The following is a 26775-nucleotide window of genomic DNA, read 5'->3' as shown; positions in this document are numbered from 1 at the left end:
ATAAGTTACTAAGTTTACTGATTAAAAAGATTTAAGTGCCAAGTGAATTGTCATCTAGAAGTAAAAGATCTCTGAAGTGTTATAAAAAATATAATGTGAATTTGAATTTGAACATCTCTATTTTTGAGTTCTCCTTGTGTGCCAGGCAGGTATATTGGTGACTTTAAACAAAATTAACAGCAATTATTATTTAGCAAAGAGGAGTTTATTTGGAGCTAGCAGAGGAATTGCAGTTTGGGACACACAAGCTATGGCAAACCATAGCCCAGTCTGAGGGGATAAAGGGAAAGTTAGCTTGGATTAGGTTCTGGGAGGAAATTGGGGAGGGTCGTTTTGAACAAAAGTTCACTGGAGGAGAACCAGGGTTGGGGATTCTGGCAGTTTGCTGTTACTGAGGATTCTAGAAATCTTTCTTGCTCTGGTGTCTAAGTGGAGGGGAGGGGTTCATGCTTGAGAGCGCTCCCTTCCCCTTCGCTGCTTCCTGACTGTTCCAAATTGTTTCCTTTATACACATTATGTATCATCTAACTACATCTTCCAAATGCTAATGAAGTGTTACTCTTTGCATGCTACTGATGAGCGTTTAGACAATGCACGGATAAGAAAATGTTTCCAGAAAAATCCAGCATCTCTGGGCTGATCCTGGCTGGTTCTGTTAACCAATCCTGTGGCAGCAGAGCTCTGAACACCAATCCCGTGGCAGCAGAGCTCTGAACACCATAACAGGTTGTTGTGTATAACCTCTCTCTCTTCCACGGCGATTGCAACAACAATGTCAACTTCAAGAAACGTTTCAGAAAGGCACCAGGAAGAATCATAAATAGAGCTGGATTAACCCAAGAAAGATAGGATCATTGTTGGTGTAAAACAAAAGTCTCGGCAGAATTAAAAGACAATTAAGAGACAAGCAACGTTCCCGCTGTGGCGCAACGGGATTGGTGGCATCTCTGCAGCACCAGGATGCAGGTTCGATCCCCAGCCCAGGACAGTGGGTTAAAGGATCCGGTGTTGCTGCAGCTGTGGTATAGGTCACAGCTGTAGCTCAGATCTGAGCCCAGGCCTAGAAGCTCCGTATGCCGAGGGGCAGCCAAAAAGAGATAGAGAGAAACAAATAGAGCACATAGCCATCAGCTCCATAAAAGAATATCAGGAAACCAGCAAGTGCGGTTTACCTGTGAGCAACCCTCTGTTCAATGAGTGGCATGACTAGGTAACAAGACTCCAAACACCCAAAAGTGAGCTAGAGCACTTCCTGTCTTGCTTTGTTCCAGAGGAAAGCAGCAGACAGCACTTAGATGGATAAATGTAGGACAAAATAAAACACCTAGCTAGATACAAAAATAACATATTGGATGGTTCCATTTATATGAGATTCTGGAAAGGCAAACTGTCAAAATTCACTGAGGTGTAACTTAAACGTGCGGCATTCTGTTGGATGTGAATTATATTTCAAAAAAGAAAATTAGGAGTTCCCATTGTGGCGCAGCGGGAACGAATCTGATTAGGAACCATGAAGTTGCAGGTTCAATCCCTGGCCTCACTCAGCGGGTCAAGGACCCAGCGTTGCCATGAGCTGTGATGTAGCTTGCAGATGCGGTTCGGATCTGATATTGCTGTGGTTGTGGCGTAGGTCCAGTTGGACCCCTAGCCTGGGACCCTCCACATGCCGCAGGTGAGACCCTCAAAAGACAAAAACAAAACAAAAAAAATTAAAATACCTATCATCTATCTACCTATAAGAACCCGATCTAGCATTTCTCTTCTTTTGTATGTGACTCAGACTATGCAAAAATTGGCCATCCCATGGCAGGAGAAAAGAAGCACAATTTCATTTCAAAACGTAGAGCTAGAAGTTGTTATCAAAGAATAAGAGCTGCAACAGTCACTACGCGTGAGCTGCCAAGATTTTCCTGGATGAATTCCATCTGAGATGTGGCTTTTAGTCTCCGAAGGTCTTTGGACACCAGAAAGTGGTTCATCTTTCAGCATATCTGCGTCACTGCGGAGAGCGTGTTAGTAAATCAAAGACCAGCTGGATTTGCTCTTAAATTGGCAAAATACTTACTCGCCTGCAAGGACGATTAATCCTTTCATTTCCTGAACAAGGAAAATTGGTGTTATAGTCTCGATTACCTTCCGTTGTTATCAGCACTTCATATTTTGGGGGGGACAGGACCTACATTAGTCCTTAAACTTGTGCTTTGGGAAAGCAGAGACCATGGGACTACTCGATTCGAAAAGTTTGAAACTAGACTAATAGTAAATGTGTTTGCAGAGTAAATTGGAGCAAGTATTTTCGTTCTTTAATACGAAATTATTTTGCCGAAAATGCTCAGCTCTCATGCAAAAGCATTGTTCTGGACTGAATTCTCCAGATAATTCTGCTTTTGCCAATTAGTAACAGAAAACCAACCTAAATGGGCTCTGACAACAAGCCCAGTTCCTGGCTCAGGGAGCTGGAATTCTAGAGTTAGGGCAGAATCCAAGGTTGTCCAGACCTGGGTCTCCACCTTAGGCTGTGGTTTCCTCCTTTCTCCACTCCGCTGACAAGGTGGGTCTTCTTCATCCTGGTTCCCTCCTGGCTGTAGGACAGCTGCTAGGATCTGAGCCCCTCAGTAATTCCCTAAGGGGTTGGAGAGCAGATTCCTTCAGGAGCCACTGACTTAAGGGCAATGGATGGAAGCTTTCCCGGAAGCCCTTTTCTCATTGGTTCAAATTGGGTCTCATGTCTATTGCTCATTGGTTCAGAAGGGGTCACATGCCCAGGCACTTCCTAAAGGATTTTACCCTTAGATAATCAGACATCCCCCTGCCACTGGAAACAGAATCAGCTTCCCTAACAACATGAATTGAGGACAAGTGCGTGTATTTGGGCCAGGGGGAAGTAGTGGGGTTCTGTTAAGAAAGAGAAAGGGAGTTCCCGTCGTGGCTCAGCAGTAACAAACCCGAGTAATATCCATGAGGACACCGGTCCAACCCCCAGCCTTGCACAGTGGGTTAAGGATCCAGCGTAGCTGTGAGCTGTGGTGTAGGCCGACAGCTATAGCTCCGATTCCACTCCTAGCCTGGGAACTTCATATGCCAGGAGTGCGGCCCTAAAAAGACAAAAAAAAAAAAAAAAAGAGAGAGAGAGAGCAAATGGGAGAATGATATTGAATCAATGACAAAAAAGGTACACTAACATCTAATTTAAATCCATTGCTGTAAAAGTGAGCTAATTTGGAGTTCCCCTTGTGGCTCAGTGGAAATGAATCCGACTAGTATCCATGAGGACAAAGGCTCAATCCCTGGCCTCACTCAGTGGGTTAAGGATCTGGCGTTGCCATGAGCTGCGGTGTAGGTCATAGATGCGGCTCGGATCCTGCATTGCTGTGGCTGTGGTGTAGGCCTGTAGCTACAGCTCCGGTGGGACCCCTAGCTTGGGAACCTCCATATGCCGTGGGTATGGTCCTAAAAAGACAAAAATTAAATTTTTTAAAAGGTGAGCTAATTTTTGTTACAAAAGTAATGTAGGTTTAAATGTGAATGTTAAGAGAATAGTCATAGCCAAAAAGAAGAAATGAAAAGCCACCTTAACCCCACTGCCCAGTGAGAATCATTAGTGAAATGATGCAGGCATGCTTTTACACTATGAAGGGAACGTTATACTCTGCAGACAGTGGAGCATAATAATAGCTGTACAGACTTGGGTAGCAGCCGCTTGGGTTTCATCTATATATTGTCTGGGTGTCTTCATGAGGTGAGCGGCTTAGCTTTCCGGTGCCTAACTATTCTTCCCTGTAATGGAAATAACAGTATCTGCATAAGTTCCTCTAGCACTAACCCTCTAGTTCAGAGGCTGGCAGCCTACGGCCTGCAGGCCACATCTGGCTTGCTGCCTGTTTTTGTAAATTAAATTTTACTGGAACCCAGGCATGGACATCCATTTATGTGGCCGCTTTCACGCACAATGGCCAAGGAGCTCCAGCAGGCACCTGATCTGGCTTATCAGGTACATATCTGGCTCCTTGCAGAAAAAGTGTGCTGCGTTAGCCCCTCAGACTTCTCCTATCTTATCAAAACTCTAACGTGTCATCATTCTGTGGTCATGCAGTAACTGATCTCGCCTGGAGAGCAGGAAAACGTGATTATTTGCAGAGCTAACATGGCAGCAGGAGACGCTTATTTATTTTATCTGTGAGGAGGAGTTAAGAACCGTGCGTAATTGGAAAAGCTACAAAGGTGTTGGAGTGTCGAGTTGTCTATCTGAATTGAGCAGAAAGCTTGAAATAGGTGAAGGGTGTTTTCCTTAAACTTTAGAATGTTGGTATTGGAATGGACCTGAATGGAAGTCATTGTTCAGTCTTATCGAAGAGATAGAAGTCACGGCTCTAGGAAGAAAATGAGAAGATTGAAGGGGAAATAAGAGAGCTTCCGTAAGAAATTATTTTTTTTTATTATTAGAGGAGTCGAGTTGATTTCCAGGGTTGTGTTAACTTCTGCTGCACAGCATAGTGGCCCAGTCATACATATATTTACATTTTTTTCCCTTCATACTGTCTTCCCTCATGTTCTACCCCAAGAAATTGGACATAGTTCCCTGCGCTGTATAGTAGGACCTCATTGCTTATCCGTTCTGAATATAATAATTTGCCTCTATCAGCCCCAAACTCCCAGTCCCTCCCACCCTCTCTCCCCTCCCTCTTGGCAACCACAAGTCTATTTCCCATGTCTGTGAGTCTGTTTCTGTTTTGCAGATAGGTTCATCTGTGCCATATTTTAGATTCCCCGTATAAGTGATATCATATGGTATCTTTCTCTTTCTGACTTCCTTCACTTAGTCTGAGAATCTCTGTTTGCATCCATGTTGCTGCAAATGGCATTATTTTGTTGGTATTTTTTATGGCTGAGTAGTTTTCCACATCTTCTTCATCTATTCATCTGCTGATAGATGTTTAGGTCGTTTCCATGTTTTGTCCATTGTGAATAGTGCTGCAATGAACGTAAGGGTGCATGTATGTCTTTGAATGAAAGTTTTGTCTGGATATATGCCCAGGAGTAGGATTTCTGGATGATATGGTACTTCTATATTTAGAGGCACCTTTGCTTTATACTGTTTTCATAGTGGTTGTACCAACTTACATTCCCACCAGCAATGAAGGAGGGTTCCCTCTTCTCCACACGCTCTCCAGCATTTGTTGTTTGTAGACTTGTTAATAAGGGCCATTCTGACTGGTCTGAGGTGGTACCTCGTTGTGGTTTTGATTTCATTTTTCTGATGAGTAGGGAAGTTGAGCATCTTTTCCTGAACCTGTTGGCCCTCTGTGTGTCTCATTTCTCCGAAGTGAATATTGCTTTTCAGAAGATGATTCCCATCTGCATGCTCCGGTGAACAGGGGTGCAGCTGCACCAGCGGGCAGAGCTGTCAGGGGCTCCGTGGAGAGAAGAGACTAGACTGGGATGAACAGGACCCAAGTGTGAGTTGTGGGAAAACCCCAAGTGAAAAGAAAAGCATCGCTGGAAAAAGTGATACATTCACAGAGGAAAACTGCCCTCATAGGATGGGTAGTTTTAATCTTAAATTTTGAGATCCTCAAAATCTCAGTTATTGTCATCCAAGCTAACGTTTCCACAAAATAGTGTTTAACTAAGGTTGGTTTTTCGGTCAAGTGCATAATGCCCATCTTTACAATGATGAAGGGTCACTATCAACTACAAAGACGTTGTCTGGGATAAAAAGCTTTTTTATACATTCAGTGATGCAGCGTAGAAGGTTTAAGAACAGAGCGTCTCCATCACATGCCTGATTTCACATCCGGGCTTAGCCACCTTCTGCCCAGTTAATCCTTAATGTCCTAAGCCTTGCTTTTCTTATTTATAAAATAGGATCAATAAAAGTACTGACTTTAGAGAGTGTTGATGGGAATTAAATGAAATAATTCAAGAAAAGTATTTAGCACAGGGAGTTCCTATCGTGGCTCAGCGGTGATGAACCCGACTAGGATCCATGAGGATGCAGGTCCGATCCCTGGCCTCGCTCAGTGGGTTAAGGATCCGGCGTTGCTGCGAGCAGTGGTGTAGGTCCCAGATGCAGCTCGGATTTCACATTGCCATGGCTGTGGTGTAGGCTGGCAGCTGTGGCTCCGATTCAACCCCTAGCCTGGGAACTTCCACATGCCTTGAGTGCAGCCCTAAAAAAAAAAAAAGAACATAAATAGATAAAGTATTTAGCACAAACTCTAACAAGTGTTACACACTTCATAAAAGTTAGCCTTTTTAATGTGGGCAATATATAGAAACTAATTGTGAAAAGCATTATGATACCCAACCATGTAGCAATAATTCCACAGATCCCCTGATATCTGTGGAATATTGATTCCACAACCCTCTGCAGATACCAAAATCCTCAAATTCTCAAGACCCTTGTAGAAAATGGGTCTCAGTTGACCCTCTATATCCACAGATTCTGCGTCCATAGATTCGGCCAATCTCAGTTCCTGCCTCAGTTGGTTGAGTCCGCAGATGCAGAACCTGTGGGGTGGAGAGCCAACTGTATTGTTGTAACATACTAAGATCTTTCACTTATAATTACTCCTGCTTTATTTTTGCAACAGCAGAGTTCTTAGGATTGAGAAGATGAGGTCAGGAGGCGTTCCCATTGTGGCTCAATGGGTTAGGAATTCAACATAGTGTCCATGAGGAGGCAGGTTTGATCCCTGACCTCACTCAGGGGTTAGGGATCCAGTGTTGCTGCAAGCTGCCTCGCGGGTCGAGGATGTGGCTCAGATCTGGCATTACTGTGGCTGGCAGCTGCAGCTCTGATTCCACCCCAACCCCAGGAACTTGCATATGCCGCAGGTGTGACTGTAAAAGGAAAAAAAAATTAATTAAAAAAAAGAAAATTAGCTCAGGGAACATTTTAGTAAGGATTTCGTTAACCATGGTACAGGTCAACTTGCTGCTGAAAACGAGAACCAAAAAAATACCGTGACAAAAAAGACAACATGCCCACCCAGAAATGAATAGCCCAGCACCAAAGTCGGCTTTGCTCCAGGAGGCCCTGTTGGGTCTGGGTTCCATTTATCCTGTTTCTCCCCCACCCCCTGCAGTAGGCTGTGTAAGTGAAGCTAGTTCACCAGCATCTTCCTTTTCCACCTCTCGGGAAGGGATGAATGAAGAGCAAGCCACGTCCTTTTTAAAGGATGAGACACAAAACTTGTACACATGGCTTCTGTCCCATCTCATGGCTGAGATCTTCATTGCTGGACCACCCACAGTTGAGAGAAAGGCTAGAAAATGTGAGAAGGTGACTTTCGCTAGGCAGCCACGTGCCCAGCTAAAACTCCATGGGTTCTGTTACCCAAAGGGAGAAGGAGAGAATGGAGGGTGGAATCCATTACCAGGCGTCCACCGCGCTGCTATGGAAACTACTGTTGTTTCATGGACTCCAGGATGCTTCTACCTGTGAGAGACATCATCCTTTTGTGCAGCACTAAGCAAGAAAAGTACCATGCTGTTGAAGCTGTGGGCACCCTGCTTTCTTATCAGTGGAATTGTAGGACACCTCCCAATTGGGAGATTTTAAATGCTGAAGAATATGTGTCTTTGTGGGCAAAATAGAGTGTTGGAAAGACTCAGGAAAAGAAAGCAATCTAAAGGCATCCATTTGCAGGCTTCTTTTGTGTGTCTGTGACTTTCCTTGGAGCAAAGCATAGGCAGCAGAGGTCAAGCTTTTATTGGCCCATTGAGAGTGATGCTGAGAACAGGTGATTGGTGAGGTCCTGTCGGTGTGGATTTAAGTCCCATTCCTATGCTGGCTGGTAGAGAGACTTTTGACTCAAAGCCTTGGGGAAAATTTGCTTAAATTTCTACTTAATCTGGACCAGATCTGGAGTCGAGTAAACAGACAGTTCAGGTCCTGTTTTTAGGGTTCTCACTTAGCAGAAGGACAGAGACTGAGGGCTACACTCCGAGGGAACAGACATGGACAAGGCTCTTGACTTCCTGTTTCAACGATCAGTCCTCACCCAAATGCTGGGGGAACACCAAGCTTGACATTGTAATACTGGCCCTGCGCTCCAAGAACGCCAGAGCTGGTGGAGGGAAAGAGATAAGTAGACCCATAAAGGCATGCGGTTGTGTAAGTGCTATGGTGAAAGTCTGGTAGGTAGAGACACGCATTGGGGCTCATCTGTTCGACCTGAGTTTAGGGAAGACTCCCAGTGGAGGTGAGGACCAGGGAAGTCCGAGGGCTCTTCAAGCAGAGGCAACAGACTGTGCAAGCACCTGACAACGTGAAACCGTGGTCCCTTCAGGGAACTGAGTTATGATTCGTTTGGGACACTAGACTCGTAGCAGTGGTTATGGAGGGCTTGCTGTCCAGCTTTGTTTCCTCTAAGGCGCCTTACACATAGTAGGCAAACAGCAGTGTTTATTCCATTGAATTAGAGAAAAGACCAACTTCTTGGAGTTCCCACTGCGGTGCAGTGGGTAAGAATCCAACTGTAGCAGCTGGGGTCACTGCAGAGGGGCAAGTTTGATTCCCAGCCCGGCACAATGGGTTAAAGGATCTGGTGTTGTCCCAACTGTGGCACAGATTGCAACTGCAGCTTGGATTCAGTCCCTGGCCCAGGAACTTCCACACGCTGTGGGTGTGGCCAGAAAAAAAAAAAAGACCAAACCTCTTTTTTTTTTTTTTTTTCCTTTTTATGGCCACACCCCAGCATGTGGAATTTTCCTGGCTAGGAGTCGAATTGGAGCCTACCCCACAGCCACAGCCACACTGGATCCAAGCTGCATCTGTGACCTATTCCACAGCTAGGGCAATGTCAGATCCTTTACCCAGTAAGCGAGGCCAGGGATCAAATCCATTTCCTCACACATACTATGTCCTGTTCTTAACCCCACGAGCCGCAACAGAAACTCCAAGCCCGACTTCTTGAATGGCCAAATAGAGACGAGCTGAATTTTCCTGGATCAAAGAAATGATAGATTCCAGTGAATGGACAGAAGCAAAAGGGTCCCTTTGATACTGCTCTTGTTCTTGAACTTCACGTTACTCTTGCTTATTTGTCAACTTAAGGTTTGAGGATTTAATAGATAAAGGACCTTGTTTGTTTTCCAGCTGCTTTTATCACTTTTATGCTTACTTTCTTCGATTCAGTAAATGCACAAATTATTTTACTTTAGAAAACACCTTTTATGCTTGTGTGCTCAGCGCGTGTCTCACTGCTGCTATCAACCTAAGAACAGATTCTCAGACAACAGCCACATCTTTGTGAATTCTGACTTTACAAAGGCTAGAGAACCAACCTTTTTATTCTCAGGTTTTAAGACGTAACGCCGAAAGACCCTGGTCAGTTCAGTAAGAGGGTTCGGCAGCGTGGGAGCTGGTCAGTGACACATCTGTAACACGCAGATGTTTCCTGCGGAGAATGGCTACTGAAATCTGCTTCTCTTACACAGGTCACTGTTACCGATGAGGAGGTTAGCAATCCATCCTTTTTAGACCTGGTGAGGACTCGCCAAATGAGGAAGTGCACGCTTATCCTTATGTTTGCTTGGTGAGTTGGACCTGTGATGGATTCACAAGCTTGCGTCAGATTTACAACGCATCCCTTTCTTCAAGGCAGGTGCAGCTTCCCTCTAACCTGTTCTCCGATGTCTGTCAATGTTGCTTCAGGTTCACGAGCGCTGTGGTGTATCAAGGACTCGTCATGCGCCTGGGAATTATAGGAGGCAACCTCTATATTGACTTTTTCATCTCGGGAGTTGTGGAACTGCCAGGAGCCCTCTTGATCCTATTAACCATCGAGCGTTTCGGTCGACGCCTACCCTTTGCCGCAAGCAATATAGTGGCAGGCGTGGCATGCCTTGTCACTGCGTTCTTACCTGAAGGTAACTGTGCCCCCAGTCTGCTTGGCAGCCCAGAACCTGAAAACAGGCTCTTAAAATAACGAAGAATGGGGGACTTTCCGCCTTTAGAAAATGTCCCATAGCATCAAAACCTTAGTGTCAGGCACGCTCTCCTGATGGCGCTCTATTTTCTGCCCAAGCGGCGTGACCACTTTGAGTATAAGAGATTGGTTCCGTAGATTTTTCTGTTTTCTTCATTTTGAGGCCCGCTTATGGATAAAATAGATGTGTGAAATCTAGCTCGTAGTGATGCAGTTTACTTTTAAAAAAGTGTTTATTGACGTATAATTGATGTACAATAGTATATAAATTATAGACGTATCATATAGTGAGTCACGATTTTAAAGGTTATACTCCATGCGTAGTTATTATAAAATATTGGCTTATTCCCCTTGTTGCGCAATAGATCCTTGAGTCTTACTTTATACCTGGCAGCTTGTACCCGTCACTCCCCCATCCCTATCCTGCCCCTCCCCTCTTCCCTCTCCCCACGGGTAGTTAGTTCGCTGTATCTGTGAGTCTGCTTTTTTCTGTTATCATCGCAACGTTGTTGTATTTTTTAGTTTCCACGTATAAGTGATATCATTGAGGAGTTTGTCTTTCTCTGTCTCACTTACTTCACTTGGCATAATACTCTCTAAGTCCATCCATATTGCTGCAAATGACAAAATTTCATTCTTTGTTATGGCTGAGGAACATTCCGTTGTGTATCGATGCCACCGCTTCTTCATGCAGTCATCTGTTGATGAGCATTTGGGTTGCTTCCATATCTTGGCTATTGCAAATAATGCTGCTATGCACATCGGGGTGCATTATCTTTTCAGATTGGGGTTTGGGGTTTGGGGGGGTATATACCAGGGAGTGGAAGTGATGCAGTTTACTTTTTTTTTTTAGGGCCACATCTGTGGCATATGGAAGTTCTCAGGCTAGGGGTCAAATCGGAGCTACAGCTGCCAGCCTACACCACAGCCGCAGCAACGCCAGATCCCAGCCGCATCTACAACCTGCACCACAGCTCAGGGCAATGCTGGGTCCCTCACCCACTGAGCGAGGCCAGGGATCAGACCCACATCCTCATGGATACTAGTCGGGGTCTTAACCTGCTGAAACACAACAGGAACTCTTCTGCAGTTTACTTTTGATCACCTTTATCTGACTCCTTTTGTGGTACCGTTGACTGTGTTTCCTGACCAGCTCTCACACTGCCAATCCCATGCGAAACATCGAGGCTACACAAGGAAGAAAAACACACGTCTTGACTTCAAAATGTTGATAACCCAGTAAGGAATATTAATCCTTTAATGTTCTCGCAACAAGCAGAGACAAATGAAATAATAGACATTTTAAACAAAATTTAAAAATAGGAAGAAAAAAGTGTCAAGAGTGATTAATTAATGGGGCTTGTCGGGAAAGCTTCCCAGGGCTGAGAACCAGGCACGTGGATGATGAAAGAGAAGAAACGTGCTGCCCTGGTCTTTCCCGATTGCAGCCTGGTTCCCAGAAGCAGGAACCACCCTCCGTGGCTCAGGAGCCAAACCTTCCTTGTTATCTCAGGGACGTCCTGACACCAGCGGTCACGGCTTCACAGCCTGGCCGGGAGCTTGGGCGTGGTCTTGCAAGATTCAGGAGGAGAACAAGGGAGCTCCGAGGAGCTGCTGCAGTTTGGACAATGGCAATGAGGAGGGAGAGATGCTGAGAGCAGGAACAGAGGTCGTGGTATTGGGGCCTGGAGGGGAGACGGCGATTTTCAGTTACATTTTGCAGGGCTGGCTGCCTGGAGCGCGGGACAGAGGTTGCATGTGTGGCCAGGCCACTGTTAACACAAAGCCCGTTATCTCTGCCACAGTGGGCCCTGGACAGAGGAGGCCAAAACACTCCCAGGGAACTGGCGTTTCAGAGTGAGGGAATTACTCCCGCACTCCGGGAGGTGTAGGCTGGGGGGTAGTTGCTGGGAGAGCTGGAGTGTCCGGTGGTGTTTTGTGTCAGCACGAGAGAAAGTGTCTTTTCTTTTGAGAATCCTGTGAGGATCAGGAGAGAACTGATACTCATGTGGAAGTCAAGAAGTCAGACATTTACAGATGACTTTGTGAGTTACATAAAACTTTATGAGGCGTTCCCGTCGTGGCTCAGTGGTTAACGAATCCGACTAGGAACCATGAGGTTGCAGGTTCGATTCCTGACCTTGCTCGGTGGGTTAAGGATCCGGCATTGCTGTGGCTGTGGCATAGGCCGGCAGCTACAGCTCCGATTCGACCCCTAGCCTGGGAACCTCCATATGCCATGGGCGCGGCCCTAGAAAAGGCAAAAAGACAAAAAAAAAATTTTATGAAATCCCCAAATGTCAGATAGACCCTTTTAAATAAAATGACAGTGAAGCCCATCTTTAGAACCAAGGGCCAAAAAGTCCTATCATGCTGGAAGGGTTGATGATGAACAGAACCGTTCCATTTACTTCATTTTTCTGGAGTGTATTAGTGTCTTAGTGCTGCTGTAACAAAGTACCACCCACTGGGTGGCTTGACACACAGAAATGCGTTCTCTCCCACCCCTGAAGGCTGGTGCTCTGAAATCCAGATGTAGGCAGGGCTGTGCTCTCTCTCAAAGCGCTGAGGCGGGGGTACTTCCCTGCCTCGTCCTGGCTGCCTGGCATTGCCAGCCATCCTCAGCATTTGTGGGCATCAGTCCAGACTCTGCCTCCATCTTCCCATGACCTTCTCTGCATCTCTGCGCCTTAGCTTACCCAGTACCTCTGCAGAGACCCTGCGTTGTAATAAGGTCACCTCCTGAGGTTTTGGGTGGACATGAACTTTTGGAGAACGCTGTTCAGCCTCCTGCATTCTAAGAGCTGGGGGGAATATCAACATCTATTCATTGGTGCCACTAAACTAGGAGTAGGGAGAGTGCGGTGAGCAAAACAGGCATAGTTTCTGTCCTTGGGAGTTACACACCAATCGGCAGAGGGTGAGAAATCAGGAACGTTGGAGACGTCACTCTTTCTGTTTGACTTCAACCCCCAAAAGTTTTGGGGTTTAATCGTTAAAGGTGGCTCCTAACATAAGGTCTTCTGTTCTCATCACAGATGGAATAGGCGTAAATGTCAATGACATATTCATTAAGCACATATGAAATTAGGAAAGTGGGGAGAAGGCCCATGTTTTCATGATTTAACTTTCCCCTTGATTTTCTCTGGCCCTGGACTGATTGGGAATATTTTATTTTATTTTTCCGTTTTTATTGAAATACAGTTGACGCACAGTGTTATAAATATATATGTATGTATTTTTAGATACTTTCCATTATTACAAGATATCGAGTGTAGTTCTCTGTACACAGTAGGTCCTTGTTGTTTATTTTATGTATCAGTGTGTGTATTTTAATCCCAAACTCCTCATTTATCCACCCCTGTATTCTTCTTCGTTTTCTATGTCTGTGCGTCTATTTTTGTTTTGTAAATAAGTTCATTTGTATCATTTTCTTAGATTCCATATATTTCATTTTGTAAATAAGTTTATTTGTATCACTTTTTAGATTCCAACCAATATGACATGACAGTTATCTTTGTGTGACTTACTTCACCTAGTCTATAATCTCCAGGTCCATCCACGTTGCTGCAAATGGCATTATTTCATTCTTTTTATGACGTATATCCCATGGTGTATACGTACCACATCTCCTTTATCTAGTCACCTGTCGGTGGACATGTGGGTTGTTTCCATGTCTTGGCTGTTGTAAATAGTGCTGCTGTGAGCATTGGGGTACATGTATCTTTTTGAATTCTCCTTTTCTCCAAATACATGCCCAGGAGGAAGATTGCTGGATCACATGGTAATTCTATTTGTAATTATTTAAGGAACCTCCATACTGTTCTCCATAGTGGCTGCACCAATTTGCATTCCCACCAACAGTGTAGGAGGGTTCCTTTTTCTCCACACCCTCTCCAGCCTTTATTATTTATAGACTTTTTAATAATGGCCATTTTGACTGGTGTGAGGTGATACCTCATGGTAGTTTTGATTTGCATTTCTCTAGCCACGTGCCATGCTGGGCGTCTTTCCACGTGCCTGTTGGCCATCCATAGGGATGATTTTAATGTGTATTGCACGCAGCATGATCCCAGAAAGGGATCAAGGGCTTATGTCCAAGCCAATATTGAGGTGAGTGAGTGGGTAGGCCTCAAGCTATCTTCTAGAGAACCCTTTCATATACTGGAAAAACAAGGCAAAGAACAGACTTTTCTGTTGGGTCCTCATCAGTTTTATTTTGTAGACAGAATGTCCCAATTTAATCTTTAGAACCGGTCTTAGCAACACTGAAAACGAGTTGCTCTTATTCTGGACGCATTTTGTTTGTATATTCTGTGGATTCGCGCGATCAGTCACAGGGGCTCAGAAGTGACTGGCAAGAGTAAGTTCAAAGCCCTACTGCTCCTTGTGACGACCAAGCGTTGGAGGTTCCACACTTGACAGACCAGTCCTGGCTTTCCCTTAAGGGGCCTTTTGGACTTGCTCTCTTGGGCTGTTGAATTAACATTAGAAAGACCTTCCCTCTCAGCCACTCCTGACGTCAACGAGACGATGCCTGCCCCTAAGGAGAATGCAGATTAGCCTTTTAGGGGAACCGACTCTAAAATTATCCCATAGAAAACAGCTTCACTGACTTTCTCTCCGCTAAGCATGAAGATTCAAGGTCTAAAGAATGAAATCCTGGGAAAGAAAGTCTTCCAGGCGCTGTAGCCTCATCTAAGACTCTGTTTTTGTTCCCAATTTTTGCACTCTAAGTGAAACCTGAAAAATAAAGAGGGTTTTTGTTTTGTTTTGTTTTATTTTTTTTAATGTATGCCCAGTCTGCCGTCTTTGAGTTTATTTAAGATGGCTACAAACCTAGCAGTTTTGGGAAGTCTTTTTGAAATGAAAACGTTCTCTTTGACTTTTATTTCTCCTTAAGTAAGAAGCCCATTTAGCTTACTTACTAGGAGTTCTCACTACATTTTATTTCAGAACTCAGAGCAGATGGTCCATTCAAAGGAGACATAAAATTGTGTTTGTTTAAAATCCTGCAGACCCTCTTCAGAAATGGAGGTATTCTGGAGTTCCTGTTGTGGCTCTGTGGAAACAAACACGACTGGTATCCATGAGGACACGGGTTCGATCCCCGGCCTCACTCAGTGGGTTAAGGATCCAGTGTTGTCGTGAGCTGCCGTGTAGGTAGCAGATGTGGCTCGGATCTGGCATTGCTGTGGCTGTGGTGTAGGCCAGTGGCTACAGCTCTGATTCGACCCCTAGCCTGGAAACCTCCATATGCCATGGGTGTGGCCCTAAAAAAAAAAAGAAAGAAAAGAAAAGAAATGGCGGATTGTCCTTAGTAATCTCTAACAGCCCGACCATAGCCCACTGAGAAGGGCTGTCTTTCTCTGTGTTCTCAGGAACCCATGGGAGGTGGTTTCAGCTTCAGTTCCCATTCTTAAACTGTCTTGCAGTTTTTTTTGCCATTGCTACCAAAAGATGTCTATTGTCACTCCAAGAGGAACATGGCACCTTACTGGGATGCTCTGAAGGTTTTTTGGTTCCGAAACTGAGCAGGGCCCTGTGAGGGTCCTGGGCGCAAAAGCCTTTCTGTGTCCCCCTGTCCCCCATTTCTTGTTCTTAGGAAAGGGGCCTCATTCAGCCACCATGGCCTTCCCGGAGTTCGTAGGGGCAGGTTCAGACAGGTGCTGATCAGGGAAAGAAGGGGAGGCAGAGAGGATTGGAAATAGTCAAGCAGCAATAGCACAGCCTTAGAACAGATTCCTGGTTCCCTCTGAAGGGATACGCATGATAAGATAGGCATCTTATTTACCTAAGAGAAAAGCTATAGTCCTTATGCTGCTTTTAGAAATGAATGCTTTAAAACCGAGCAGTGTAGAGCCCTTCCTTGTCCTTCTCCCTGGCTTACTTGCACCCTAAACACGGTCACCCTTAAGCTAGAGTTTAGGCACCCTGAGAACAAGTGCCTGTGGGTTAAAGATGATTAGCACGTGATATTTTTCAGGAACTTTTCAGGATACTGGCTGTTATTGGTTAGAAAGAGCGGAGAGTCTTAAGCAAGCTTGATAGCATTTTTTTAACATTTTACTGAATTGACTATCTGTATCCACTGAGCTTCTCATGGTGTGTGAATGTGTGTTTTGTTTTTATTTTGTTTGCTTGTTTGCTTTTTAGGGCTGCACCTGTGACATATAGAAGTTCCCAGGCAGGGGTTAAATCAGAGCTGTAGCTGCCGGCCTTTGCCACAGCCACAGCCACGCCAGATCTGAGCTGAGTCTGCGACCTGCACCACAGCTCACAGCAACCCTGGATCCTTAACCCACTGAGCAAGGCCAGGAATCGAACCTGCATCTTCACAGATACTAGTCCGCTTCTTAACCCACTGAGCCACAACAGGAACTCCCATGTACGTGTTTTAATTTGCTTTCTTGGTTCTTGTTTGTCCCTCTCCCACCCCTGCAGTTACTTGTAAACTTAAATTGTCATTGGAGCGGTCCGTGGAACTTACTTATAGAGCAGTCTTGCTTCAGTAGGAAAAACTATAGCTTCAGACCCTAACCTGGGGACTCAAGTTATTTCCACAAGAGCAGGTGGTGTTCTTTGCCACCTGAGAGCAGCAAGAAGTCCCCGGCCCGGCGGGGACCCAGGCAACCTGAACACCAGCTGCCCCTTTGCATCCCCAGCACCAGCTCCGCACCACCTGCTCTCACCGAAGGAACGGGTGGAACGCGTCTCCTAGTCGCCTCCTCGGCCTCAGGGAAAAAGTAAAGGCTAAATAAAACTCGTGTTTACAACTGTGCCAGAGCAGAGGGTAGCCCGGCGCCTGAGCATCTCGGCCCTTCCTCGGTCCCGGGTGTGACTGCTACTGCGACCGCTGCAGGTGTCCTCATCTGGACAGAACGTCAGGGACCACACGAACTCCTCGGCCAGTGTGCCATCAAAACGTAATAAACCGGAGCCTCCCAGCCGTGACCTGGATTCCAGAACCGTCTCTTTCTCTGCTTGCCCTCCTGGACAACTGTTTTAGTTAGAGAGTTTTAGCTTTTGTAAAAAAAATTATTATCGATTGACTATTCTCTAAAGAGAACACAAGTAAATCTACCGAGCTTGATTCTCTTCTTTCATCCCCTCGCTCATGCCGACTTGTCTGTGTATTCAGCGAAGTGCAGTAATTCTGGAAAGCAAGAGGACCGTTGAGTACACATGAGTATTAAAAGGAAAAGTCTCCCTTCCAGAGTCGGAAGTCAGGCATAGGCTGAGCGCCCTTGGCTTTGCCTTGGAGGGCAGATAAGCTCCTGTTCACGTGGTCATGTGTCCTCACCCCAAGCCCTTTAAGAAAAGATGGTGGCTTTTTTTTTTTTTTCCTAATGTACAGCATGGTGACAATTGATTACAATTAAAAAAAAAAAAAACTAATAAAAGTTAAAAAAGAAAAGAAGGTGGCAACTGCACAACTCTTAAGAAATTAGAGCCCTGACTTTTTAGAGCAAAAATGGTTTACTCCTTCTTCCTTAAAGCACAAAAGAAAGAACCTCTGGCATGTCCCACTAGTTACTTTGGAGGAAAGGAGAGTTTCCTCATAGAACCACTGCAGACCGAAAACAGTCCATTTTTAAATGCGTGAACCGGGGAGTTCCCGTTGTGGCTCAGCAAAAACGAGCCCGCTGGTATCCATGAGGATGCGGGTTCAATCCCTGACCTCGCTCAGTGGGGTAAGGATCCCGCGTTGCTGTGGCTGTGGCTGTGGCTGTGGTGTAGGCCAGCAGCTGTAGGTGACCCTTTAGCCTGAGAACTCCCATATGCTGCAGGCGTGACCCTAAAAAGAAAAAGAGTGAACCCGTCAGTATTAAAGAGTTGGGTTCCTTCTAGATGATTTCATCGGCAGAGTGGCAAGATTGGGCATGGGAAAGACACTGTGGTTTATGAACCATACACCCCGCCATAACCCCTGCAAAGACATCCCTTCCAAGATCCCAGTCCGTGGAGCCTGGCTGCTCTCTAGAAACCAGAGTTGGCTTCAGGTCCCGATTCTTCCTGGTCTGTGGGGAACGGTGATTCCGTGCGTCATCCCTAAGGGGTAAGAACAGAAGAGGACAAATGGGCCGCAGGCTGTGGCGATGGTTTTCAAGGGCACAGACAAAGACCGCCGTCCAGACAAAAGGCCAGTGGCCTCCAGGCCTCTAGGAAGGCACTGCTGGGTCATCCTTTCCAAGGCGGTGGCTACTTAGCAGCTCCCTTGACTTGTATTTCTGTGGCTCCTGCCCTGCTCAGGATGGCAGTTGGAAGGCTAAATACTAGCTCCCATCCTGGGGGTGATTGTTCCCGTTGAAATGTGGTTACCGTGCGAGAAGCTATCTATCATTTGCCCTTAGAATGAAGCAGATCGCGGGCTGGGAGGACACCAAGTCAATGCCCTGGGCTGTGTTGTAAAGTTGTACTGAAAGCGACCCTAACTCCTCCTTTCCACGTCTCTGTGTTTGCAGGAATACCCTGGTTGAGAACCGCGGTGGCCACGCTGGGAAGGCTCGGGATAACCATGGCCTTTGAGATTGTTTACTTGGTAAATTCAGAGTTGTACCCAACCACTTTACGGTAATTCCAACCTCTATCCTGGTTTCCCTAAGTAATTCTACAGCCGCATGCTTTGACTTCAAAACTGCAAAAGCGTTTCCTAAGCTTGGCGACCTCCTGGCCTGGGCTGACGTCAGCCAGTGAAAAAAGCCAAGTTGTGAGTTGTAGCTGCTTTTCTGCATTATTATCATCAGTTTCTTTATACTTTTTGGTGGTGTTTTTGTGGAAAGCACCAGATTTGCAATCAGAAAATCTGGTGGGCGTGCTGGCATCTCCTGGGTTAAATCTGGCTTCATCAGCCTCTCACTGTTGAAAGGCTTCAGCCTCTGTTCTGACCACACTCCACGTGGACGGAACGGAACAATGGGCACAGATAGTGCAAACTGGTGCCCTTTCCTGGGCACACCCTGTGGTCAACCTAGGGTGCCAAGGTGACAAATAATGCCACAGAGCAGACTGGGTAGTGAGCCGCTGATGGAAGAATGGTTTCCGCCACCACTATAGATAGACCCTTCTCACTGGGCTGGCCGTGGCTCAGCACCCACCCAGACATGACCTGCTTGCAGGTGGGAAAGGATTTGCTCAGAGTATGAACTTTTCAGGGCCGCACCCGGGGCATATGGAGGTTCCCAGGCTAGGGGTCGAATCAGAGCTGTAGCCACTGGCCTATACCACAGCCACAGCAACGCCAGATCCAAGCCACGTCTTTGACCTATACCACAGCTCACGGCAACGCCGGATCCTTAAGCCACTGAGTGGGCCAGGGATCAAACCCATGTCTTCATGGATACTCGTCAGATTCATTTCCACTGAGCCACGACGGGAACCCCTAGAAATTTTCAAAGTTAAAAATGAGAGCAGTAGAATTCGTTGTTCCAATATCTCTGTTACTTATAGAAGGGAAAATTTACTTATCTGGAATTTATTTCCATGTTTTTCATTTCAAACTTTTTTTTTTTTTATTCCGCAGAAACTTTGGAGTTTCCCTCTGTTCAGGCTTATGTGACTTTGGGGGCATCATAGCCCCCTTTCTGCTTTTCCGGCTAGCAGCCATTTGGCTGGAACTACCTCTTATCATCTTTGGTAAGAACCCAGTTTATATACTATCGTGAAATGCCTTCATTCACATTCGTGGCATGAATAGAGCCCTGTCATGACGATCAGATTGGATATTAATGAGATCCGCTTACTCTTTTTATGACAGCTGCTTCCGTTTTAAGGCACCGCAATGAAAGATAAACCGTAAATCATTTACACTTACTTTACTTCAAAGGGTTGTGATAAAAAGTAGTCAATGTAGCTTTCTCTGCTGAGGTGCCGGCCTACACCCCAGCTCACAGCAACACCGGATCCTTAACCCTGCTGAGCGAGGCCGGGGATCGAACCCGCGTCCTCATCTAGTCAGATTCGTTTCGCCGAGCCACCACAGGCACTCCTTGCTCAGCGGTTTAAACGCCAATGGAAACATCCAGTCCACGACCGCATACATGCTAAGGAACGCAAAAGCCCTCTGGCCGTGCTGGGGACCGTCCAATCAGCTTCTAGCCGCTGACACCAGTGACTCGAGAAAAGATCGTTTCAAACTATTTCACGGGATCTGAGAAACAAGCTCGGCATTGATGCTGGGCCAGCACGAAAGAGCAGAGAGTTCATTGTCCAACAGCAGGACAGAGACATCTAAGAGCACAGTCACTCAAGATTGGGGGCGGGCGCGGGGGCCGGGTGTGGGGGGGGGGGGGCTGCGGGCTGGCCTGCCAGGCGGGCTGGCTAAGCTGGGCAGTGGTGCAGGCCCTTCCTTCCCAGAGCCTGACTCAGGGGGAGCCCCCTTTCCAAACCACCAGTCACAAGAGAGGAGCCCTCTGAGAGCACAGCCCAGGATGCTGCTGGCACCAAGGGGGAAGGTTGAGGAGCGAGGAAGCTGCGTCTCGGCTGAGATCTCAGATGAGTGGCAAGGAGCCCCAGGAGGGGCTGGGCTGGTGCTCCAGGCAGTGGGAAAGCCTAGAGTAAGAGCAAGACAGTGTTCTCTCACCTGCAGGAAGTTCGAGGCCAGAGTGTAGTGGGTGGGGTGGGGCCTGAAGAGGGATAAAGCTGAGAGACGAGCTGGGCCCAGACCACAAGGGGCTTCTCAGATGGGTACAGGGTCTGCCCTTTATGCAAACAGTAGTGGGAAGCCAGGCAGAGTTTTAAGCTGGGGTTGGCAGTGCTAGATTTGCATTTTAGAAATATGATTCTGGAGTTCCCTGGTGGCCTAGTGGTTAAAGGATCTGGCATTGTCACTGCTGTGGCTTGGGTCCCATCCCTGGCTCAAGGACTTCCACATGCCTCAGGTGCAGCCAAAAAAGAAAGAAATATTTGGGGTTCCCACTGTGGCTCAGCAGGTTAAGAACCCAGAACCTGACTAATATCCATGAGGATGTGGGTTTGATCCCTGGCCTCGCTCAGCAGATTAAGGATCCAGCATTGCTGCAAGCTGAGGAGGTCCTAGGTTGCAGATACGGCTCAGATCTGGCGTTGCTGTGGCTGTGCCTAGGCCATGGCTGTGGCTCCAATTCAGTCCCTAGCCCATGAATTTCCATATGCTATGGGTGCAGCCCTAAAAAGACAAAAAAAAAAAAAGAAAGAAAGAAAGAAAAAATAAATATGGCTTTATGGCAGTTCTGCCAATGAATTAAATGTGAGAATGAGACTTCAAAGGCTGTTGCTGGAATCAGGTCAGAGACCACTGTGCCTCGCTCTAAGGTGATGGCACTGAGATGGTTGAGGGGGGGATTGGTCAAAGAAATCTATCAGAAGTCTAATTAGCAAGGGGGAGATTGGGCGGGGCTGGAGGGAGCTGGGGGGATGGGCAGCCCAGGCCCCTGGCTGGACACCCAGAGCTGGCGGTGTGGCCCGGGTTCAGTGAAGCCAAGGAGCGTGTCTGCACTGCACATGGAGGGATTCTGCCTGGGCTGTTAGCGCCTCTAAGAAGCCCAAGCCCAAACTGTTTGAAGCCGGTGGTTTGACCAGCCGAGTCAGGAGAGCTGTGGCCTCGCGATAAAGGTCCAGAAGCCACCTGGGTGTGGATTGCCACTGAGGCCACAGGAGTGACCCACCCCCCCTCCACGGGAAAGAGGATGGAGTGAGAGGAAAGAAGGGGGCCCAGGATGGAGCGCTGAGGAGTGACAAGCATCTGGCATGAGCAGAGTGAGAGGAGCCAGCCAGGGGACAAGGAGGGACACAAGAGGGGCAGAAGGGAAACCTGGAGCAGTGGGAAAGCCAGGGGAGGGTGGGTGGTGACGTCGCCAGCTGCCAGAGGAGCCGAGAGGCCAGGCAGCAGGGAGGAGAAGCAGTGCCACTGAAGGTGGGGGTGGCGGCCACCGGTGACCTGGCCGGAGTAAGGCTGGAGGGGACATGGAGCAGAACCCAGATTAGAGCAGGTGGATGCCGCGGTGCTGGTTCGAAGGATGCACGTCCGCAACGGGCGTATTTACACCAAGGAAATAGGCAAAGGCAGGAATCAGGGAGTTTATTTTCCGGAGCGCGACTCTTAGGCTCTTCCAGGCACAGGCCTAGGGCAGGAAGATGCGGCGGAAGTAGGAGAGGAAGGCGTTCCAAGGCCTCGGGCTCTAGGGAACCGAAGGAGGGAGGCCGGTAGGCTCTTTCGAGGGAGAGATTTGAATACGTTTCAGGGCTTCCACCCATGGGCGAAGGGTGCTGGGGAGAGAGGATGAATCAGCGGAGCGAGGAGCCCAAAGGACTCCCACGGATGCCCCCGAGCAGACGTGGGGACAAGTCCTGCAGTGTCACAGGGTAGGAGGAGGAAGGGGAGGGCCGGTGTGCAGTGACGTTCCAGCATTGGTGCAAGGACCCCGAGGGACCCCTGGCTGGCAGCTTCAATTTCCCCTGTGAAGTAGGAGGTGAGGGCTTCACTGAGGGTTTGGCACTTAGTAGGTCCTCAATAAATAATTGTTAAATGAGTGAATGGATGGATGGGTGCCAAGAGCACAGGGGGGAGTGGGGCTGTCCAGGGTTCAAGGAACATAGAGAATGTTTGAAATCAGGACAGAGGCACGGAGAGCTGGGGGGCAGGGATGAGAAGGGGGCAGCGTGTTCCGGGTAGGGTAACACCTTTCCCCATCCCGCAGGTATCCTGGCGTCCGTCTGCGGTGGTCTCGTGATGCTTTTGCCTGAAACCAAGGGAATTGCCTTGCCAGAAACAGTGGATGATGTAGAAAAACTTGACAGGTATGGTACGAAATTCGGCACATCCTAAAACAGCGTTTCAAACTACCGGAAAGGACAAAAGGACAGTGTGGGGGAAAAAATAATATGAAAGCTCTAGCTCACATCCAAAGCAAAGAATTCCAAGTAGCTTTAAAAGGTTAATGTTAAAAACAACAAATCTGTAAAAGATTAGGTGCTATTTTTTCAGTGGGGCTCTGAAGATAGAAACATTTCCAAATAAGGTGTTGAAACTCAGAAGGAACCTGAAAGAAAGGGGCAAAGCAGAAATAATTGAAATGTGCAACCATAGGCAACAAATTGTGAAAACATATATATATATACATCATAAAGTATATATTATAGATATGGATATAACATATGTCATACATCCATACTATGGATCCCTATGCAGAGATCAAAGGGACTGCGGCGTATCTGGAATGCCACGGAGAGCTTTTCCACATGGGTGACAAAGTGAAAAGTCGTGAAGCAATGTGTTATAATATTTATTTAAAAATGAACCCAGGAGGGAGCTCCGTTCGTGGTGCAGTGATGAACGAATCCAACGAGGAACCACGAGGCTGTGGGTTCGATCCCTGGCTTCGCTCAGTGGGTTAAGGATCCGGCATTGCCATGAGCTGGGGGGTAGGTCGAAGACGCAGCTCAGATCCGGCGTTGCTGTGGCTGTGGTGTAGGCCAGCGGCTACAGCTCTGATTTGACCCCTAGCCTGGGAACTTCCATATGCCATGGGTGCAGCCCTAAAAAAAGACAAAAATAAAATAAAATAAAACCAGGAGTTCCCATCATGGCTCAGTGGAAGCAAATCTGACTAGTAACCATGAGGATGCAGGTTTGATCCCTGGCCTCGCTCATGGGTTAACGATCTGGCATTGCCATGGGCTGTGGTTTTGGTCACAGATGTGGCTCGGATCCCAAGTTGCTGTGGCCGTGGCGTAGGCCGGCAGCTACAGTTCCGATTCGACCCTTAGCCTGGAACCCTCCATATGCCCATAGGTGCAGCACTAAAAAGACAAAAATAAATAAATAAAAATTTTAAAAATAAGTAAAGCCAAGAGTAATCCCTCTCTATAGCTAGATGGGAAGAGAAATGATAGATTTAGATCGATGATTAGATAAATAGACAGATGATAGATGATAGATATGACGAAAACGGATAATAGAGATGATAGCTGATGGCAAGTTGGAGGATAGACAGGTAAATAGCAGAGAGAGAGAGACAGGTGAGGGGTAGATAAACAGATGGCAGGTGGGGAAGGAAAGAGAGCAGGAGATTGAGTGTGGGGGAGGGTGACTAGATGGGGTGCAGAGAACGGAAATATCCGGCCAGTACCTACACATGAAAGAGATTTTTGTTATACCAAGAAAAATTCACATGACACGAATTCTGATGCTCTCCATTTGGAATCTTTCATAATAAAAAGATAGGAAGAGAGAGTATGGATATGAGAGTGTGTAGGAAATGATATAAAATGATAACATACATCCCCTGGGGTACCAATGGCTTTGGAAGAGGAGTGTGGAAGGGGGGACACCACTTTTCTACTCCACAGACTTCTGAGTTGTTTGGTTTTTTTAAAAAACAATGACTCATGGTTTTGTACTATTTGTGATTTTTTTTTTTTTTAATTAACAGCTGGGAATTCCCATAGTGGCTCAGCAGTAACGTACCCAACTAGGGTCTATGAGGATGTGAGTTTGATCCCTGGCCTCGCTCCGTGGGTTAAGGATCTGGCGTTACCATGAGCTGTGTTGTAGGTCACAGAGGCAGCTTGGCTCCTGCATTGCTGTGGCTGTCGTGTAGGCTGGCAGCTGCAGCTCTAGTTGGACGCCCGAGGCTCGGGACTTCCATATGCCACAAGTGCAGCCCTAAAAAGACAAAACAAACAAACAAACAAAAAAACCCAGCTAATTTGAAAAATCAAAATCAAGAGTTCCCGCTGTGGTATAGTGGCTTAAGAGACTGACTGCAGCAGCTCAGGATGCAGTGGAGGTGTGGATTCAGTCTCTGGCCCAGTGCAATGGCTTAAAGGATCCAGTGTTGCCACAGCTGTGGTGTAGGTTACAGCTGCAGCTCGGATTCAGTCCCAGGCCCAGGACCTTCCATATGCTGTGGGTGAGATCATAAAAAAAATAAAATAATCTTCTAAACAATGACCTGGAAATTAAGGGTGTAAATCTAAATTTTAAAATGTATCAGAGTTCCCATCGTGGTGCAGTGGTTAACGAATCCGACTAGGAACCATGAGGTGGTGGGTTCGATCCCTCACCTTGCTCAGTGGGTTAAGGATCTAGCGTTGCCGTGAGCTGTGGTGTAGGTTGCAGACGCGGTTCGGATCCCGCGTTGCTGGGGCTCTGGCGTAGGCCTGTGGCTACAGCTCCGATTGGACCCCTAGCCTGGGAACCTCCATATGCCGCGGGAGCGGCCCTATAAAAGGCAAAAAGACAAAGTAAATAAAAAAATAAAAAATAAAAAATGTATCAAAAATATTTATGACAAGACTGAACTGTTAGCAACCTTGCGGCAGTTTTATTCTTCCCTTGGTGGATCGGGAAGAAATCAGAAACTGATGGGTTTTTTTTTAGGTACCTGTATATGTCATCAGTGGTTTCACATACGTCATTTCATTGAATACTCAAGGTGATTCTGTGCAATTCAAGTTCTTATCCTCACTTTTTATATACCTGGAAATCTATGCCCAGAAAGACTTCACAACTTCTGCAGGCTGGGGCTGGAATTGACCTTGGCCAGTGTACAGGTGTGACTGTTGTTTTGGGTAGATTACTTGATTGTGAGTATTTTAATAGCAAGTATCCCCCTGGTAGAATCGGAAATTTCTCTTTTCATATACTCTTTTAATGAGGTACCACCGTCTTCCCGGAGATAGGCAGCCATTGCTAAGTATCTCATGAATATTTTAACCAGATCTTTAAAACTTATAGAGTGACTTCATTGCCCTATTTTGTTTTTGTTTTGTTTTTGTTTTTTGTTTTTTGGTCTTTTTAGGGCTGCACCTGTGGCCTATGGAAGTTCCCAGGCTAGGGGTCAAATTGGAGCACTAGCTGCCAGCCTACACCACAGCCACAGACAGCAACGCCAGATCCCAGCCGCAGCTGCGACCTACACCACAGCTCATGACAATGCTGGATGCTTAACCCACTGAGGCCTGGGATCAAACCCACGTCCTCATGGATCGTAGTCAGGTTCTTTTCCACTGCGCCACAGTGGGAACGCCTGTCCTATTTCTTGATGCTATTTTGAAAAACCAGGTTGATGAGTCATCTCAGAACTTTCCTAAGAAAGGCTTCTCAGTGCACGCAGGACCACACCAGCAGCTCGTAGCCCAGGGGCCGACACCAGCTGGACTGGCCAAGCAGGGGACAGGTGGACTTTTGGCCCTCAAAGTGACCCCATCCGCTTCTTAAGCTTGTTTCCAAGTGAACAGAGAGGTAAAGGCTTCTTCCTCAACCAAAGTTCTACCTATGTTTTACTTAAAACAATGCTGCATGAGCTTCGAGGAGAGGCGCAAGACTCTTTTTAAGACACTGCCACTTATACGCTAAAACCCAGCTCAGAAATGCGCAGAAATCGTGAAAACTCTCTTCTTGAGGTTACGAGGTCTTGCTGCATCCAGAAGGATAAACACTTTGCTGGCTGTGTCATCACAGACCAGTATTTTGTTTGTATCAGGGTGTGGGGGCCAGAGCAAGGTGGGGGCCCAATCCTGCCCCCTAGTTGTAGCCACCAAAGGAAAGAAGCATATTCAAGGTTAAACGCAGCTGGGGAAATGGTGCGGAGGAAGCAGGGTGATCTTCCAGTCAAATATCCAGACTTTGAGGGTAACTCCTCCTGGGCTGAGGTGCCCTAAAGGAGGGTGTTCAGGGCTGGGACACCCACGAGTGTGTCCTGGCCAGGATCATAGGGTGGAAAGTAAGAAGGGGCTCAGGGCTGACTGTTGGTGGCAAAGCCTGTGAATGTGTCATTGGAGCCTCGAGACGTCCGACTCTCGGTGCTGCGAGTCCTTTTCCTGAGCACCTGGGGACACACTGTGCCAACACTCCAGC

At 46.9% G+C, this 26775-nt stretch overlaps 1 protein-coding gene across 1 annotated transcript in view; it reads left to right on the top strand.

Moving 5' to 3' along the window:
* Window positions 1-26775, top strand: part of SLC22A3 (solute carrier family 22 member 3) — a 97833-nt gene that overhangs the window by 67951 nt on the left and 3107 nt on the right. Inside the window, 5 exon segments of the mRNA XM_047769795.1 lie at window positions 9445-9542; window positions 9662-9876; window positions 18401-18509; window positions 19459-19571; window positions 22613-22712. Coding sequence (XP_047625751.1) covers window positions 9445-9542; window positions 9662-9876; window positions 18401-18509; window positions 19459-19571; window positions 22613-22712 — 635 coding nt within the window.

Source organism: Phacochoerus africanus, chromosome 2, assembly GCF_016906955.1.
Source record: "Phacochoerus africanus isolate WHEZ1 chromosome 2, ROS_Pafr_v1, whole genome shotgun sequence".
In the NCBI taxonomy this organism is placed as follows: domain Eukaryota; kingdom Metazoa; phylum Chordata; class Mammalia; order Artiodactyla; family Suidae; genus Phacochoerus; species Phacochoerus africanus.
Note: the sequence above shows the minus strand (reverse complement) of the source record. Positions and strands in the feature narration are given on the sequence as shown.